Here is a 20854-nt window from a genome sequence, read left to right as displayed (position 1 = left end):
TTAATCGTGATCGGATATTATCGTTGGTTGAATCTAGCGACCGTGTATTGGGTCTACGAGGTGCCACGTGGGAACATTTTGGAGGCATAAGATGGGAATTGTTAGGATGTCTCACCCTCGCTTGGATAGTCTGCTTCCTATGCCTGATGCGCGGTGTCCAGTCCATTGGGAAGGTCGTCTACTTTACCGCGCTTTTCCCTTACGTCATACTTACAGCGCTGCTGATACGAGGTAAGAAGAACGCAAGAAAAACGCTTTTCATGCAATAGAAATTTCTTCGTTGATGCGATTAAGGAATTATGTATTACGTTGAGAAACAAGCTCATTCACGTTTTCTTAAAAGAGAGCGTCAAGTGTGTTTATTTTCAAGTAAAATTTATCTAAGCAAGGTGTAATTTATTTTACATAAATTCAAACACATGTATCTTTACGTTCTTTAAATAAATTTTAGAACTAGACTGGAGGCTTTTATGCAATTTCATATTTCTGCGAACAGAACTAAATTTCATCCACTAAAAATTATAAAGAGTACTTCACTTTGAATATTTCATATATTTTTATATACTATTTGCAATCTGTAGATTTTTGCAGCTTTAAAACTATTATAGATACATGAAAATTCGCAATATACCGATAACATTCTCCGAAATGCATATTGATGAAAAGCGAAAGAACTTATTGCTCAAGTTAATATGTTTGCTATTACACAGACTCTTAAAAAAAAAAAAAATTATATAATGTACATTTTTATCTTAGAACTGTTTCTCCATCGTATAAAAGAATGTTACGACGCTATGTGTATACAGGGTGTCCGTTGATCGTCAGGATTTTTCAGATGATATAAAATTTTAATTATACGTCAGAATAAATGAATACTTTGCAATATATTATTAATTCAGAATTGCTGCAAAACAATTATTTTTCAATCATCGGACACGTTCATTAAGAACGCAATAAATAACTATCAACGAATCGGAAGAGAATATTACAATCGATGAATTGTCAACAAATTAAAAAATAAATTAATTGTTAACGATCAGGGATGATAAAATGGCATCATGACCCGCGCGAGGTTTTCGCGTATATCAAGTTTCATAATTAAAATTCTTCGACAAGATAATTGATAATTTATGAATATTAAAATTGTATTAAAATGATATTAAACGAGATATCTCTTTATGCGACATTAAACTTCAAATACGAAATAAAAATCTAAATTTAAGAATTTTATGTATCACTGGATTGCATAAAGAATATGTTTTTTTTAGCGATATCAGTTATTTTAAAGAATTTGTCAATTTTTATTGGTTTATTGTACACGTGCAGGTGTTACACTGGACGGTGCTGGTGACGGTTCTCTTTGGTTTATTACGCTAAAATGGTCAAAACTGAAATCAACTAGCGTATGGGCAGATGCTGCGTCCCAAGTTTTCTATTCCCTTGGTATTGGTTGTGGATCTTTGATCACTCTTTCGAGCTACAGTAATTTCAATAACAATTGCCACAGGTAAGCGTATACATTCGATATTCGACCACGCGACTCCTTCTTTATAACGCTACTACGAATTTTGTGTACTCTGAAATTGGTCGAAAGCGTATATTCATGCATCAGGAAATAAATTTATGAATGAGCAAATGTAGATCATCGTAATCTATTCGTGTTCTTACCAATTCACCATTACGCTCTCGACAATCGAATAAAATTACACGGATATCCAATTAAAATCTTCCGCTCAATTAATACGATTCATCCACTTAAAAGTCAGCAGTAACGATAATGCATTTTACATTCGCGTGAATCTTTGGATACGTCCACCAACGATTTTGCACTCGTGCTTCGAATGAAAAAGCGTTCGAATGTCTGAATTCTGTCGTCGGAATCGACTGTAGCGATCTTCTAATGACGTGATTCGTCGTAAAATGATTAATCTTTTAGCTGTGGAATCTATGTGTCCCATGAGTACATTAAAAACTATAAATCGTTGCGATTTAAAATTCGTCGAGATATTTATTTTCACGACGATATATGAATCGTTACGTACACATTTCCTATCTCACTTATTAAAATTTACCATATGGGGAGTACATATTAGCCAACAGATATTAATCAATAAATGATTATATCCAAAATCCATATGAAACAACATCTTTTTAATTCTTCGACGTAGTTATTGCAGCGCACTACCGACAGTTTAAATCGACAGTAAGAGGATTAAAGCTAGACTTATCAAGCCCAGAGTGTATTTGAAACAGTGAGCCAGTGAATGCGCGTGGCCACGATATTTGGACGTTGAGAACGTCTGCTTCATTTCGTACGATACTGATCGTAAGATGAATCATCCATGCCACGGTACCTCCGAAACGACGATACTCGCCGAGTCGGAGCGTTCACGTGCTCGAAATATTGCAGAAAGTCGTAATTAGCATGATTATCCGACGCTGAACTTCTATCCCAACGGTAGATACAATTCGTTGCACGTTGCATCGCGTATATAAATTATATCAGTGCGACGCAAGTCGAATGAGCAAGTAGTGCAGCACCGGAATATAACTTGCCGCACCAGCTGGCCAACTTTTACCTGTGATTATTAATTGTTCTTCCTCTGTTCTGTCATTTAACTGCCGCGTCTCGCCCTTATCGCGTGATACATTTTATACTTCCGAAAAGCCTTACATGGCGTCGCTCGCTGAATCAGAAGGTCGTTTTCTCCTGACGATACGAAGCTAAAACACGGTACCATCCACCTATTTTCGGTCACACCGATGCCTTTGATACGAGCTTTTATCGTCCGTCGTTTGCGAAATATTCATACACGATTCAGACGTCCTGCGGAAACGACTTGTAGATACAAATAATAAATGATCTTGGTCTCGTAATAATCGTGGAGGGTACGGCAATCTGTCAGAATGCATGAAAATATAAAAATGTGATAGAACCTGCCGTATTCGATCTAATGAGAAGGCAAACTTCCTGCTACCTGTCTTAAATATATTTTTCTCCTTTACTTCTCTCAGAGACGCAATTATCGTGACGTTTACGAATCTTGCAACGTCGATCTTCGCCGGATTCGTAATTTTCTCCATTATGGGATTTCTTGCCCGTCAAGTGGGCATGCCAATCGACGACGTGATCAAAAGCGGGGCAGGGCTGGCTTTCATCGCGTACCCAGAGGCCGTGGCACGGATGCCGTTGCCCAATCTCTGGGCAGTGTTGTTTTTCGTCATGCTGTTCATCCTAGGCATCGGTAGCCAAGTAAGTACTTACATCAAACAACAGGATGGTAGATTCGCGAAAAGTAACGATCGATTGAACGAGTTGAACCGTGCGCGCTCCTCGCGTTTTACAAGTTCGTTAAAAAATGGAGTAGGTACTTTTGAAGTTAAGGAGAGCACTGTGCAAGTCGATTCGCGGTTGCCGAGCAAAGAGAAAGAAGGTTTAGCGAGAAGAAGCGAAAGAATAGGTGAAAGTAAGAAAGGGGAGATAAAGTAAAAAAGGGAGAAAGGAAAGGGCATGAGCAGAGAAGCGTGAAGACTTTTGAAAATGAAGAGCATCGTATTTCCATGTTGTTTAAAGTTTAAAGTACGGCCTTGTTATTTGCACGGTGTGGGTTTGCGCGCGCGAGAAGGAGAAGGCAAAAATTTTTCGTCCTACCGAGCCAGCTAAGAAGGCGCTATTCAAGTGCCGCGAAAACCGGAACGCCAGCCGCCGTATTCGTCAAAAGAGCTGTGAGGGAAAATGTGCTCGCGAGTAGCCAGACGATCGTGCCGTGTTACTTTTGCATCACCTCCCGTCTCTCTGCCTCGAGGCTCGTATATCATGGAAAGAGTTATGGTTTGCCGTCCCACTGAAATCCACACCTTTCCTCCTGTCCTCGTCTTTCTACCTTTTTTTCCCTACGAATGAGAGAACCGTAGAAAGGTAAACGAGCGAGGCAAAAAGAAAGCTGGCGGAGAGAAAGGGAGAGCCGCGGAAAGAAAGCGAAAGGCTCTTTGTTTTCTACACGCGTCTCTGCCCCTCTGCTGCCTCTGCAGCTTGCACGCTGAAGGGTAATTAAGACAGACGGCGTCAAGAAAGAAAAAAAAATATACGAGGGGGAAAAAGGGGCGAGAAAGAAGAAAAGAATATAAAAACGGAGAAAGGGTAACGAGAATCCCCGACGGGCGAGCATCGAATCTCGAGTAACACAGTCGGTCGTTGCTTTTTACGATACGCAGTTCGCAGGCGTGCAGGCGATAAACACCGCCATATTGGACCTGCGACCAGATTTACGAAAACACGAGAGCTACGTGGTATTAGGGATATGCGTCACTTGCTGGCTCCTTGCTATACCGATGGTGTTCGATGGTGGTATTTACCTGTTCACGCTGATGGACTGGAACACCGCTTCTTGGGCAATACTATTGATCGGCATTGCCGAGGTCGGCGTGGTAGGCTGGTGTTACGGGTGCAACAAATTCCTGCGTAACATAGCTGAAATGCAAATGCGGTTCAGCCTTTTGCTCCGCAGATATTGGTGGCTCAGTTGGGTTGTGCTCGCGCCTATCACTTGTCTGGTAAGTGCATTGTAATCGCATCCCCTCCGTTCGTGTCTTGACGCGTTGCTACAGTTGTTTCCGTGCACCAGGGCCTTCGAAATACACCTGGCCAACTATGTCCAAGTTATTCTCCGATAATTAACTCGATCGATATCGAACTTGTTTTACAGATGTCGGATGCCGATGCCGTTCTGTGTAAATGAAACTCGATGGCGTAAAATGCCGAGGATATTTTCATTGAAAATCCCCTGATTTGTCATCTGCAATATGGAATTATCGAAGATACTAAAGTATCGTTTGAATTAAAATTGATTAGGTTAAAACGCAAATGTTAATTGTAAATGTTATTAGCGTATGGGAAATTCGACAAAACGTTATCGATCGATAAAAGTCAATTAATTTGTTGTAATCGATTAGGAGAATCGGACATCTTTGCGTAAATATAAACGAAGTATAAAACATTAGAAACTTTGGCAACGACTATGACAACAGAATAACAGTTTTATTTTGGAAAGAAAAGCTTCTTATAATTACAAAATTTCTTCGATATTCAAGAGAAATATATTCTTCCAGTTCGTAAAAATGTAATTGATTTTTAAATATACTAAAATGTAATTAATCTTTAAATATAATATAAACAGAATTCGCATTCTAATGTTTCACGAAAAAAAGATTGACGTATAATTCCGTATATTCCTAGTGCACGGATACACTGTACGTCTTAGCAGTGTAAGATAAGAAAGCGTTGAATAGATACGTATTGGACATAAATGCAACTTACATGTAGATATTGGTTAAAAGTTTCCAGATAAACTATATCAATTATGAAATTTGTTTTAAAGTGTCATAAATATTTTATGTTCAACCAATTTTAATAGTAGTTTCGCTGGTTACTAATGATGCGGCCTCAAATTGAATTTCCTAATACAATAGATACAAGTTATATTGGGAAATTTCGAGCAACTTTGAAAACAATAACTTTCTGTCAGAGTTTCATAACTTTGACATACATGAATGTATAATGCTTAGTATCTGAATTGTATATTGTGCTCTTAGGTGAGGTCAGCAGCCAATTACGCATGTCCTTGTTGTGATTATATCGTTCCTCCTATCCATTGTATAATACAAATGATATAATTATATAATAGGGATAAAGCTAAATCGATTTCCGTGTTATTTCGGCACGATCAAGATTTGACGTTTTTAAACTAAAAGAGAGCGCTACATATCTATGTCTGAGTGCAATCAAAAAAGTCAATTTCCCAAAACTGAATTCGAATTATTTAAATTTACGATTCTTTTACGATATTTCTACAAAATTTCACATTAAAATGCTTCAAAATAAATATTACTTTGAAAAACAGAGTTCGCTTCAAAATCATATTTACATTTATTAAAAAATAACCTCCCATGAAGATATATATTTTGCGTTCGTTTTTGTGGCCTCTCCCTTAATTACAAGATGAGTAAACCGAACAAATATTCTTTTTATTAAATTGCATTAGGCGTCTTAAATATTTCATATACTCCGATTGCTTCTAAAACAATCGATGCTATCTACATTTTCAGAATTTTCAAATACATAAATCATCGTTCATTCTCGCCGTTATACATCCGAATCTGCCCAATATTCGCCCCCAAATATACTATGTAATCACACTTAGCTTTCGTAAAACTTGGTTGAAACTATGGCAATCATACGAATCATCCGAGCGATTAAACAAATCCGGTTCATGGACACGAGCTAGTTCGTTCGTTCTGTTCGTACCACTCTCTTTTTCCGGGCATGCACCTCATAGTTAAGACGTTAATCCTTTCTCCTTTCGAGGTGTTTTCACTGACGGTATTATCGCGGTTTTGCTTCTCGGTCCGCAAGCATTTAGCGCGACGCTTGTGCTCCATTATTGATTTTCCGTTTGTTTTAGACTCTTCCTCCGCCTGTCGGTCGTATATTTTTTCTTATTATTTCTTTTTTTTTTTACTCTGCCTCTACTGCTTTCGCATCTTGTTTAGTAAATGACCTCGCGCTCGGTCCTCGTCACGCGCGTCCGAAGCCATTGAAAAAATCACAGCCTAAATAATTATGTTCCATTGCTCCCACTTCATCGTTAACAAACGTAAATCCACTGAAATATCTGGATCACTAATTCGAACAGGCGAAAGCACGCGCAGAGAGACACGGTAAAGAAGCAAGTAATGATCATTCTCTCGAGTCACCTTGGAGAATTTTCATCATTATCGCAGCAAGAGCAGAGTAGAGTCTCTCCGGTAAAGATTTCTCGGTTCTATTCTATCGTAACCTACAGTGGCTCGCGAAAGTATTCGAAACTTATCACGGAATTTTTTACGAACATATTATATATATTATACGAAACTTTTTCAAATTTTCTTAACATTATAACGAGACACGACTATCGTGCTTGTAACAGTAAAATATGAAATGTATATAGAAGTTATTCAATTCAAAAATATACATAGAGACATTAGAAGATATTTATTGCAAACATACACTTACAAATCATTGCAACAAGATCGTAACTTCTCGATCAGTTTCTCGAAAACAGAGTGCCATGCACTCATACCATTTTGGGGTTGTTTTACGTCAACTTGAAGTATAGAATGTACATACAGTCAACTCATTCGAGATTTCACAGTTTTTGCTATCTCCTTGTTAATGAAAAATTAGTATACGACACGAATAGTAATCTTAAATATATAATTAGTGCTAAATATGGTCTCACTACATGTTGTGGCTTATTAATATACCGAATAATTGTCTGTCCAAATACTTTGGTGATCTTTGCGATATGTGTGCCTTTAATAAATATGTTCTAACTTCTATATATATTTTTGGATCTGTTTCAAGTTTTATCGATCTAGTCACGATAGTCGTGTCTCTTGTCTAATGAGATCTCAAAATATTTTGTATCATACGTATACCGTATATAAATATATAACAAGTTCCTAGAAGTGTTCGAATATTTTCACGAGTCATTGCACTCCACCGATGCCTATCCTGTTCTATATCTGTCTTTGTATCGAGAGTTCCAAAGAGATCTAAATCTGATCGATAGACTGCTTTATTAAATGCGATATACTCGGTCCCGGTTAGTTCGATACGACAGTTTTCAATACACCATAGCTCGATTTCAGATTGACGCTCGATCAATCCTAATTTATTTCCAGAAATAATATTCTGCGATAGTTTGTCTTGCAAGAGTTCGTTTCGTAAACATTAATGTGGATCGTAGAATAGCTTCCTCCGATAAAAGCTTAAAATAGCTTAAAAGTTTCGCATCAGTTGCTGGCATTGGAAAGTATCTAAGGGCGTTTCTTGTAAACCTTTACATCGGTAAACTTTTGTAATGCTAATGTCCAGCCTTTTCTTCTGAGTTTTTGCTGGCCTGATTAATTTTAGAAAGTTCAGTGCTTCGTTGCAGTGATCTCTTCTTATTATTAACGGGGTAATTAGGATTAAAAATAAGCAAAATTTTACTTCTGTAATTTTTACTATCTCTATTTAATTGTTAATTATAATTCTTCTTAAAGCTCTTTTTTAAACCTCAGTTGGGTCTTTTATGGATCCCCCACTTCGTTCGTTATCTTTATAATATTTAATTATACAGGATGAACCGGGATAAATTCATTAAAAATTTTATGAATCTATTCCGAGTAGTTTTTCACCACGTACTGCGTTTTCTCTTTTATTGATTAGCTCTCTCTGTTTTTCTTTGTAATAGAAACTGACATTTCTTGCGTTGCAAGAATTTTTATTAAACATATAGGTAAGCAAACATAAATTTCGATAGGTTTAAACAGAATAATTTATACTTAATTTTCATACAGCTTGTTCTATGCTTTTCCGTTTTTTATTTTTCAAATTCAACTACCAACGTAGAATCCAGTTGATTATAAAAGTATTTATTATCGATTAAGGACGAGTGTGTATAGAGATATGTTTTATTGTTCGAGAAATTATTAATGATATAAAATTATGTTCACAAGCATCAAAACCTCGTTAAAATTCTGTTCGGAATAGTGCATATTTAATTACCACTGAAATAAATGTTGCACCAAATATTTACTGTATATAGATATTCGCATTATATTTTTCTGGTGTTCACGATAGCACAAAAAATGCATAATGTTTGTTTTCGCGTTTTTCCATATCTTGGCAACATAACCAGACTACATTTAGCTGACAACACTGTAGGCGGGAGTCTTTTTATCTTCTTTCTGTTTTTTGTTAAATTCCTTTTGTCCACGATATTCCCTTTAAAAACTAGAAGGAGAAACCGCATCTTAATATATTTCTAAATATACGTTTTACCAGTTTTATACATTTTAATTAGAAAATCTAACAAGTAATCGTAATCGCTTACAGTCTACCAGCACGAACGTTACAAGACAGTAATCTTTACGCGTACCTTTTTCTTTTATTTTGTCGTAATTGTAAATGAACGAGCATGTACTGTTTGTACTAAGTTACGTATACTTTCATGTATACGCATGGAATGACGTTGCTCCAGGGGAAGTTCGCTTTAACGAGCAGCCACCCTTTATGTTTTCCTATATTTACTCTCTACATTTTTCTATATTTTTCTACAGGGTATCTCGTCTAACTTTATCACTTGAGATATCTATCTTACCTTTAGAATTTTAAGATGATGTTCTGTGCGAATATTGCGTGGCCTTACAAGTAAGATGAAAGTATTTTCATTTTAAACAGGGCCATCCATGGATTTTCATTAGCATATAATAATAGCTTTTTGAAGGAGATAAACAATATGAGATTCAAAATGTTTCTGGATATTTTGCAAGAAATTAAACACGACTTTCAGGCGAGTAGATTTTAGCAATTAGTTAGTTGAAGTAATTTTTGTGGGCTCTTAAAATATCCAACTTCTTCGAATTAAAGCAATCCTGATACAGCGAAAAATAAATGATAATGAATTTGATGAACGAGATATATGGAGTTTGATATTTCAACTATCCCAAATATCTCATATTTGTAGCTCTTCATCGATAATTTGCCTTATTGAAAAGCAATGTCCTTTTATCGATCAATGCAGGAATTTCTTTTAAATCGTTGCATTTAATGTCATATCCACGTTAGTTTTGCGATTAATCTTCTTCCAATCACATGAAATATACAACAGAATTGATGTTAATTATTAAAGTCGCTATAAGCTTTCTCAATAATCTAGTATTACACTCTTCCAATATTTACGTAATTTTACCCAAATGCTACATTTATGTCGGTAATAACTCGTACGAGATTCTTTTAGATATCGATAGATATTAAATAAAGAAACAGCAATATACATACGCTTTGATTACGATGGCTGATAATATGGTTCCGATATTTGTATTATCATAGCACAGTCGATACTCGTATAGCATAACAAAGTTCTTTTTCTTTAATACGATTTTACGCGAACGAAAGTACGACAAAATTTAATGGATGATTCGTTCTGTCAGATTCAAAGTGCAGAAAAATCTATATTCGATATTTCACATGCACCAATCTAATACCACCTATACGCAATTGTACGCGCAAGAATATAAGCGGTGGCAGTTTTCCTCAATAACCATTCTTTTTCTACCTCTTCTCCTTTTTCGTGAAGCGAGCCACATTGCTGGAAACCCCTGTCACGTTCCATTTTAGCGATCATGAATCGTATCGAAATAAATGATCACGGTACGCCGAATCGAGTGGCGGTTTTTCCTCCTCTTTCATCGATTACCGGCCTCGTCCGCAGGTTGATTTCGAGGCAACCAATCAAATCGACAACTTAACTTCTGTCTCAAAGCGCACAGACTCGAATTGATCGTCGAGAAAAGAGCGAAGCTTTCCTCGGTCGCACTCTCCTTTTTTTCTGGAAAAACAACGGAAACAACAAGCCTGTGAGCTTTGTTTCGCGATCAATCGAGTGCGATCTCTGTTGATTTATCGCCGTTTTCCGATAAATCGGCTTGCGTGTTTCGGTCATCAGTCACTTGATTTTCATATACAATGTGTCCTCCAGATAGGATGCAATGGCGGCTTTGAAACTTCCCACGCCATTCCGGAAACGTTTTAATACCTATCGGGAACTTTGGGCAATGTGTTCCTTTCGGTGTAGCTCGTATGTTTAATGTAAGTTACATAGCGAACTCGAAGGTATCGATCGTTAGTATTTATGGACTTGCTGGTTGCCGGAAAATGGAATATATTGATTTTTCCTACAGATTATGGTAGTTATATAATACATATTATATATATATATATATATATGATATATTTTATTATATAGGATCCGTTCTCTTTTTATTTTATATTTTACGATGTTTCCAGTGGCGAATTATTACTTTCTCCTCCTCTTTTTAATCATATTTAACGAAAATTGATGATTTACAGAGACTAGTGTAGAATTTAGGTTTATCAGAGTACGATGAGATCGCGGGTGTGTTATTAAAGCTTTGAAGCTGTTAGATCAATTTCATTTAATTTGAAATTATATCACTCCATCCTTCGCAATATTACTTCTTTCCCACTTTCTTCTTTTCATCTTCTTCTATTATGTTATTTCATTTTTCACTTTTATTACTTCTTTCTTACTCTTTTTCCCCTTATCTTCTATTATGCTTCCTCTTTTGATATCAAACGTACATTTGTCACTACGCTTTAATATATTTCTTTAGATTTCAAATAGTAGATACATTTAGGCTTTTACGAATATGATAAGTTGTTTTAAAAAATCAAAGAGAAGGAAATTAAATACTAAAAATTATATCTGTTATTCCTAGAATTTTAGCGAAGACAATGCTAATAATTTACGCGAATAAATTGCTCTTCCGTTCCTTAAGGGGAATTAATTTTATATTTCATTTTTAAATTTTGATGTCTTCCATAGATTTTACTTACCGCTTCGATAACTTTTGCGATATCCATTTCATTTCCGATTAAATCTGTAAGTATTCAGTGCCCAATAAGATATTACTGGCAATTAGTTTATCGATCTCATATCGTACACGAAATGAAAGCAAACAAATAATTTCATAATCATTTAACATTAATGTCATTAATGACAAAAACAATTCGTATTCATGATTATTCAAGAATTTAATACATTGGCTGTCATGCAATATGTGGGAAATCAATCGCTATATTCCCTGCTTTGTTTTTGGTACTACGCAATATGTCGCACATTTACACTTACTTATATACATATAAAATGTACGAAATACGTATAAAATCTAAATATGACGTTTTTATATTGGTTTCCAACTAAGATAGATAAAATAAATTTTATATATTTCTATGATCCGACGATGTTGTATATTCGCAATTTTATCACTAAATTACTTTCTGCCAAAAACAAACTAAGTGTCCATATATTCTTTAGCGACACTGTATACACCTACAACACAGTGCAATAAAGATCATAGTTAATGAAACGAAAAATGACACTATTCACAACAGTACGGTATCTACGATACAGCAGAGGCAATTTAATCGATGAGTAAATATAGTCATTGGAATCAGATCTCGCTAGGAAGGAGTAAATTTTCATTTTAATCTGAAATTCTATGCACCGGAGACGTAAAGATACCTGAGGGAGAGTGTGCCAAAGTCAGCCCCGATTAAAAATATCAAATTCTTAATTGGCCGTTGTACCATCAAGCTTACTGCTCCCCCGAGAAGTTTACACAAGAAATAAGAACTCCTTTTGTTTCCCTTCTCTTTTCCTCTATTCCTGGTTTTTCGTTCGCAGGTGGTGTTCGTGTATCAAATATGTACGTACGAGATGCCTCGTTATGGCGAGTACATATTCCCTGGCTGGGTGAATGCGATCGGAATACTGATCGGCCTGTCGACCCTCGCCCCGATGCCGTTCTTTTTCATCCGTCGCCTTTGGAAAGGTCCGGTAAGTTCGTCACGAGAACGAGAGAGTAATAACAACGAACGGTAAATCTCATGGATTTCTATCGTAACGACTAGACTAATAAGCATTAATTTGCCGGCCGATTACCAGCAATTGCACGCTATCAAATCGCCGAGTTTATGTCGGAAGCGGACTGGTTATAAGCTAACTCTCTAGATATCAGTCGGCATAATGCTCAACAAACTAGAGATTATTATGCAAACTGCTCGCTTGTTTTTACGACACGCTACTGGCTGAAGCACCGCCACCTCCTGCTGTTTAGAGTTTACGGTGATTCTAACTATAATAATCCTACATCAAGGCCTTACTCCAGGTTGGCCAAACGGTCTCGATCGCGTTTAAGGGTTTTTGAGAACATTCGTGTCTCGAGACGGCAATAAAAGCGTTACCGTTAGCACATTCTGAACAGAGTGCCCTATATCTTTATATAGCAGAAACTCCTAATTTTGGACGAAGGACTCAGAAACTTTTCGAAAAAGTGTCGTATCGCAAGAACCGTTTGACGGAGATATTTCGCGTGCTACCTCCTTACACATCACACCCTCCTAATACAAATCTCAAATTTCGGCGAAACGAATACATACCATTATATTTCTTAATCATACTCAAACAATTCTGCATTTTTATAACAGCACATTTATAATCGAGTTGTAAATCCATTTGACTCGGAACTGATATTTCAACATCGTAACACTACAAAGAGAAACGTTCACCAGAGAAACATTTATCAATAATTCAATTTAACGATGCTTTTCTTTCTTTTTTGAAGTTCCTATGTAGGCTCTATACAAAGGTATGCTTATAATATAGTAGTTTCAATGCTAACGAAAATTGTGTTAACTATGTTATAGGAAGAAAATTGAACAGCGACATAAAAGGTGACTCTTCGAGAAAGTCTCATCGTTTCAATCCTTGTAACATTTTGTTCCTGTTGACAGAGAACAGAAGAGTATCATAGTACTATCTTGAAGAATTTTTTATCACCAGTTATAGAGTTATTGTAGCGAGAAGATTGATAATTTTCAGTGTTCTTTCATTTTTTTTTCCAACAGTAACCGTGGTATTACTTTTACTTGAAGTTTGGAATAGCGCAGAAATTGACTATTTCTTTCTACTTAATTTTGTATTAAAAAAAATAACATTTGGAAAATATTAATATTTTGTACGATAAAGATAAAATACTAAACGTTTGTTTGAGGATTAAGTTCTTTTGTTTAGTATTTCTTAGAAGAAATGTTTTATGGTTGAGTTTATATAGAATCATGGTATTACAAGAGTGTACAAGTTTCTGCGTAAATTTGAAGATTAAAGCAGTGCAGGGCTTATCGGTTTCCAGTATTTTTTCTTCCAATTTACTGTGGTATCCGGTTTACTTAAAGGCCGAGATAGTATACTGATTCAATATTTTACAAGGCAAGGAGAAGGTCTTGAATGGATGTGTACTTCGAACTGAAACTAATACGAACTTTTCAGAATTGCCATATATTTCTTTTAAATTTTTACAGTTTACAATCTCTAGCGAAATAAAAATTTTACCAAAAATTTTACCATTATATTCTCAAAGATATGCATTTACATAAAAATCCGCAGTCTCCTTGTAATAAATGTGATAACGTGTTAAAGTTAATTAACTTATAATAACTGTGGTAATTTTTTATCGGAGTTCTAATTTCTTGTCGTATGCATTATTAAATATCGAACGTGGTCAAGGTTTCATTTAAAAATTACTTGCCAAAGCATCTGATCGAACACGTGACAAGGATATCTTTGAGTATTTCTTTTATTCATGAAGATCGCAATAATCTGATGTGGGAATATAGCAGATTAAATTTCTTGTTTTAGCGGAACCAACTTTTTCAGTGCAATGCAAACAAACCGGAATATTCGCGGAACGTTGAAAGAAAATCAATATAGTATACTAGCTGGTATCGGAAGTTCATATGTATTAGCAATAACTACTGAAAGTTATCCACAATATTAATTTTCTATTCGTCTTCTCCGGTAATTGATATAGGAAGTAATTGTACGAGTGTATTACTTCTTTTACTTATTAATAGATATGCCAGATCTGTACCATGCTCAATCAGAAATATCACACGTTATCATCTCGTCAATTTTATATATTCAATTTAAAGCTATCCCGATTGAAATTAAATAAAGTTTATGGCATAATCTTTGCTTGTGTATTATTGAGTTTCAATTTGATGGTTTTTAAACAAACCATTTATGTTTAACTTTTTGAAATAATAGAAACACGGAGGAAAAAGTATATTTTCTTGATATCTGAAATAAAATTCGTATAAAATGTTTTACTAACAGTATTTATGATAAAAATTACAGAATATGTTATAATTTCCAACTCTAAATACGTTACGATAGGGGTAAAAGCGCTTCTATTAAGCTATTTGTATATTGAATTATGCAAGTGAATTTCTTTCCAGTTTCTTTATGAATTCATAAATTCGAGTAACCACACTTTTCGAATTATTTCGATGCCCTTCGTAATTACGTAATTGTACAAGAATTACAGTGTGTTTAGATTGGTGTAGACACTGTAAATATCCAGGACAAAACGTGCCAACGAACGATAATTGTATAGTGTTTCGCGATATCGTGGCCATAATTCAAAGGTGAACGAATTGCAAATTTTTTAAGAGTCACGTACTGTTCAACTGTGGTTAAGCCCTGCAGCAGGTATGCGCCGATTTAAAAGTTGCTTTCCCTTTACCGTAAAATCTCACCAACTTTGAAATGTCTTAATACAAGTTTTTCCACGGTACGTAGGTAATCGTACTTTGAAACGAAAAGTTTCGTTCCGTGCTCCATCGTACGGATCGAACCTATTTCAGCCGTACTTCTGACCTCTTCTTGACCGCTTCCGCTTTGTTTTACTCGATAAATTTACTATTACTCTTATCTCCTTTTCTCTTGTTTTCGACTCTCCGCACAGTTTCAAACTACTTGCAAGCTTCGGGAAGATATGAGCCCGCGTGCCAGTCAGAAAATCTCTGCGATGTCTCTCCTTTCGCCATGCAGTGACCGCTACAGTTAGATGTTAATGCTTTGAACTTAATCAACAACTTGGTCGAACTTTTTTAATAGACGCAACATCTTACTCTTAGCTCTTGCTCGCCAGAAAAGATTATTTTCTTACTTTCGGCAAGTATTTTAATGAAATTATTTTTCATATCACAATTGAAAATCTTTACATCTTTAAAATCTGAATATCATCTTTTTCTTTGGAATATCTTTTAGATACGGTGCTATCGTTGCGATTCTTGAGATAATCAAAATCGTTATCTAAGGAAGCCTAGGTTCGATTGCTATAGCTCTTGAAATTATCTTCTTTAAAGTGGATGATTAAAATCATCATCATTTAATGATATATATACAGATATTTAGTTTTTGCGAGAGAAAGTATTCAAACAATACTCTTAAAACACACTCCTGATACTAAATACTTATTAAATTATTATTCTACCAACAGTATTTTTTAAGAAACATTCGAATGGTTTTAAGAGATCAGATTAAACGTTTACAAAAAACACGCCCCTTGGATAACATCAGTGGAATCTTTTATTTGGCTAACAATGGCTAGCAGCGTGCAGTTGAAACGGCGAGCTCGGAGAATGCCAACTCGAATTGTTTGCATAAAGCCCGGCGCTAGCGATTGTTCAAAGAATTTAACTTTCGTTTTAATTGTCCGCAGAGGGACTGGAGTTTGTTTCGACCAAAGAAGACGTGGGGACCAGCTGCGGAGAAAGGTACAGGTAACGGCAATTCGTCCATGGCGACCACCAAGATCTCGCAACCGTATAGAAACGAATCACAAGAGGATTACATTTAATGATTTTAACGAATTCATCTACCTTTTAGACGATTCTAGTCACGTTAACGCGAATGTTAATCACCCGATCCAAGCGTTCGAGAACGCTCTCTTCCCTACTTAGTTTTTTTCTGTTAGGAAAGTTTTACAAATAGAGTGCGGATTTTTATGCATTTATGTGAAACTCGAAGATGCAAAAATACACAGAATGCATGTAACTTCCAAAAACTTATAATTAATTATAACAATTTCCAAAAATATTTAAAATATAGAACTTTCGAAATATTCGAGCCATACACAGGTCGAAGTAGCTAATTCTACTTTTTGAAATTTTGAACATTTTAGCGAAGGTTCGATCGAAGCTTATCTGATATAATTTCATCAATTTTCTCTGCTTTTTGTTTCGTGGAATTTCATTTTTTCATTTTTAGGCAAGTTGCGTTTTCTTAATCGTATTCGTAGAAATATCAATACGCATAAATCTCCGCTGTCTGTTCATCAATGATCTTTGTTCTATTCTCTTTCATTCGCTTTTGTCTGATGTGAAACGAATTAAGAGCTTTCATCAGATAAAAGTCAGATTGGAAGTTTTAAGGAACCCGGCAGATTTTTCGGGCGAGAACGAAGAGCTACGATATATTAACACTTCAGCCGATTTCATATTTTCCAATACTCGCTGTAAAACTTGGAAACTCTGTTTTCGTTGGAACTTTTAAATTAATGCCAGCGAACAGCCACGGTGGTAGCATCAAGTACAACGAGGTGCGTGTGTTATAGCATTTCGCTAGCTGTTTCAAAGCAACGTTTTAATTTTTATGTCTATGTGAACACGCTAACGCGTACGAACGATATTAATGAATTTGCAATTTTTACCTGAAAAGAACTCATCGGTTCGTTTTGATGTTTCGTTCTTTGCATTTCAAACAGGGAATGTATCGGCAATTCCACTGGAATACCGAGCGTGTGCAAAATTCGATATGCGTTCCAATGTCAACTTATTTTTTCCACAATCCGTAATTATTCCATAATTGAAATAAGCGAAATACTTACAGTTTACAATATCTTTTTTTTTTAAATCATCACCACAATATCGACCGATCAAATATAAAATTATCAATCTTAGTTTATGTACTGTATCAAAATTACAGTTTTCTAGCCTCTTTTTCGCTATACGTGATACTCTGAAAATTTACTTGTTTAGTCGCCGATACTCGAGTGAACGGAATACGAGGTCGACTTCAATTGCATGATTCGGCTCATGTAATCGAAGCAGCGAAGTTACTCTATACTGTATACAACTATACGTGGTCTTGTAATAAAGCACGGTCTGCTACATCGGTTGCATCCGAGCGTGTGCGGTAGTGTGCACGAAGGGACGACGTACAATAGTGGTGTCGCGTTATGATCACCGGTCACGCCGGTGGAAAAGTGGCGAATGTCGCTCGCATTCGTCCCGTGTTCCCTCCTAATTAATGCGATGGAACATCTCCGGTACAAGGAATTCCGTGTCCTCCGCGCGGCGTGGCAATATCGTGTGGCCGTCTCGACCGCTTGTACTCCGTCTTATGGGGAATGTCGGGACGGTGAGAGTGTGCGGCTTGCAACGGTGCGTTAATGAGAATTTCGCTCGATCACCGCCTCGATTCACAACGCGTGCCTCACCGGTTCAACCCCGCAGCAACGGCGGCGACTTTTTGCCCACGAATATGAACCCGTAAAATTGCCTCTCGATCCCTGAATTATCCTTCCCATGAATTTTTATAAGCCCGACGCGTTTCGTTGGCTGCGCGTTTCACAGGATCTGTAGAGGCTTCGTATATGCTAGACGCGGGTATTTGGGAGACAAATTTTAAAGGGATCGATTCTGTTATAAGAAATCTGTTCCTTGGTTCGTTGGAGTAAGAAAAGTAATGGCATTTTTATGAATTTATGGGGAATTTAGAGACGAACAAATGTGCAGAATATACGTAAAATGCAAAAATATATGAAATATCTAAAATATCCGATATTATGTTTCCTTGGTTGTCTACTATTCGATAAAGATATTACTAGTATTCAAGTAATCGCTGCAATAAAAGATATCCGAGGTATTAATGCGGTCGAGGCTGCGTTAATTTTATACGCATTACATTAAGTACTACGGACCTAATGATAAGTATTATACATGTACGTAAATCTATTGTCTTATCTAAGAGGAAGAAACGGAAATATCAAATTGATAGTAGACCGATATGTATCTTCATTTCTGCTTAATCTGTACATAATTATAATAATCTTAAATAAACATCGTATATATTAGTTTATATTTAGCGAATTATAATCATTGACTGTATAATAATATAATTGGGAAATTGTTATCTATTGCACTCATCATGCACAATCACTTTTCTATCGGTACAATAAGTACCTGCCAATTTCAGTAATAACCGGAAATGAACGATCGGAATTGACAGTTTATTGTTAATGTATTAATGTCAATCAGTCAAAAGCATTTCTAATTTGACATGTTAATTAATATTTTAGCGTTACTGCGGTATACCTGTCTGTCCTAGATGTTCTCTCATATCAATAATAGGTATAATAAATGATAAATGACAAATTACATTGTTTATTTATAAACGAACATTTACCTTCATCTTAAAATGTATAATCTAACTATCAAAGCCAAAAAAAATTAGACTTCTAAATATAAACACTATATCGCAAAATTTCGAATCAAGTTATTTATATTAAAATTGCATATAACATCTTGACGCTTCAAATTTGGATGGTGTCGTTGGTTGAAATTTTTTATGATTTCGGCATGATTCTATTAAATTCAATCGCTACTTTAATTAGCTAGAAGAATAATGATTGCCACGTTTGCTTAACTATTCATCAGCGATGCAAGTTGTTTAAAATTGAGATAAAGATAGTAGAGAGAAACTAAATTCAAATAATCGTGTTCATCAATTGCGTATTTTGAGACTGTGAAAAATTTAATACCATAAGCTGTTTCGATACTAATGCATAATGCTTATCAAATTATTTGACTTCGAACACGGCTGATACCTTTATCAAGACCATATATTATTCTCGTTATCGCTTAATTCGAAGACGAGGACATCTCTCTTATTATATGAATGTTTCTTAAGAAAGTAGATACATAGTCATTCGATATTAATCAACGATAACTATTGGTTATCATCTTTGATGCGTTATAAATCTATTTGCACATGAGTTCCAATCTCTTTGTTAGTATCGTTAGTTTTAAAAATCAGCCACAGTTGCAGAAAACCAGAGAGTCAAGAAGCAAGGAAGAAGGTAGAACTTGGAAAGACTGTCGCTGATAATAACTGTAGATGTTTATAATAATAAATAATATGCAATATTGAGAGGTTCTTAGAAATTGTAATGCAAATCCTACTTTAAGACCGCAAAGCTGAAAGAAAACTGTCCATCCATCTAAAATTCAGTCACTAATTTAACAATTTCATCGAAATTGTATTTTTCGGATTAAAAAGGAATTATCTGGACAGAGTTCTTATACAATTTATAGAAAAGTATAGAACGATGAAAACCATTTTTCATCTAATACACAAAACATCAAACGCGCGATTTTGCGCGTGATCATGTAGCGTGAGAAACGCATGCATCCAATATTGAAATATTGCACCTGTTCCTAATTTCGGGAAAACCAGACCACGCCTCTACTGCCTACCATATGTGTCCTACTTCAATTTTCGAATCATTCCGCAACGCTTCAATCGCTTTTCGATGTTCAAAAATAGAAAATTTTAATAATTCAACTTTCATCTAAAACGTATGAATCTATAAGTGAAAAAAACATACGAACGTAATGAAGATTTTGAAATACAAGAGGTAAGTAACGAATATATTTTGTACATTTAAGAACGCAATAAAATTTGCTGTCAAAAAATTTTTAAGGAAAGATGATACACACCTCTAATCGTTCTGAGTATCTTGCAGGTGTATAAATCTTGTAGAAGTAAAATTTGCAGATTAATTAGCAAATTTTTGTTTTTAAAAGGGATCAAACTTATATAAAGCAAAATTTTTAATATTTCCAAATGCTTACTAAATATTGCTTTACTTTGGAAACGGAAAAATGATTTGATTTTAATTGATTTTGATAAATGGCTGCTATTTTTACTTTTATTTCTAATCCCCTACCTTTATTTTTATATTCAGAATTCTATTTTACACGATTGTTTTCTTCAATATAAATGACATCCTATCAAAAAATACTTTGTATTACTAAGTACACTAAACAGAAATAAAACGATGTTCTATTAATTTGCCTAATAAATTCGTTCAATTCCAACAAACGCGATACAGTACGATATAAACAAGATCGTAAAAGATATAAAGATAAAGGGAAAGAGTAAGAGGAAGGAGAAAAAGGAAGAATAGGAAGTGGAAGAAAAGAGGTATTAAACAAGGAGCCGGAATAAGGACAATCGGATGACTGGAAGGTAAGAAAAGAAATGCCGTGGGGTATAATCTCTTCACGATAACGAAGCAATCACTGTGGCTAGTTTATAACGACTTACAGGAAAATTTA

At 35.4% G+C, this 20854-nt stretch overlaps 1 protein-coding gene across 3 annotated transcripts in view; it reads left to right on the top strand.

Moving 5' to 3' along the window:
- Window positions 1-18892, top strand: part of LOC100642661 (sodium- and chloride-dependent glycine transporter 1) — a 30930-nt gene extending 12038 nt beyond the window's left edge. For all 3 annotated transcript variants that reach the window (XM_048412917.1, XM_003401102.4, XM_048412916.1), the window contains exons 5-10: window positions 38-231; window positions 1327-1507; window positions 3016-3253; window positions 4216-4554; window positions 12294-12446; window positions 16174-18892. In XM_048412917.1, the coding sequence (XP_048268874.1) occupies window positions 38-231; window positions 1327-1507; window positions 3016-3253; window positions 4216-4554; window positions 12294-12446; window positions 16174-16311 (1243 nt within the window). In that variant the 3' untranslated portion in view covers window positions 16312-18892. The remainder of the gene's footprint in view (window positions 1-37; window positions 232-1326; window positions 1508-3015; window positions 3254-4215; window positions 4555-12293; window positions 12447-16173) is intronic.
- The last annotated feature ends 1962 nt before the right edge of the window (window positions 18893-20854 follow it).

The sequence above is a fragment of the Bombus terrestris genome, chromosome 15, assembly GCF_910591885.1.
Source record: "Bombus terrestris chromosome 15, iyBomTerr1.2, whole genome shotgun sequence".
NCBI lineage: Eukaryota > Metazoa > Arthropoda > Insecta > Hymenoptera > Apidae > Bombus > Bombus terrestris.
Note: the sequence above shows the minus strand (reverse complement) of the source record. Positions and strands in the feature narration are given on the sequence as shown.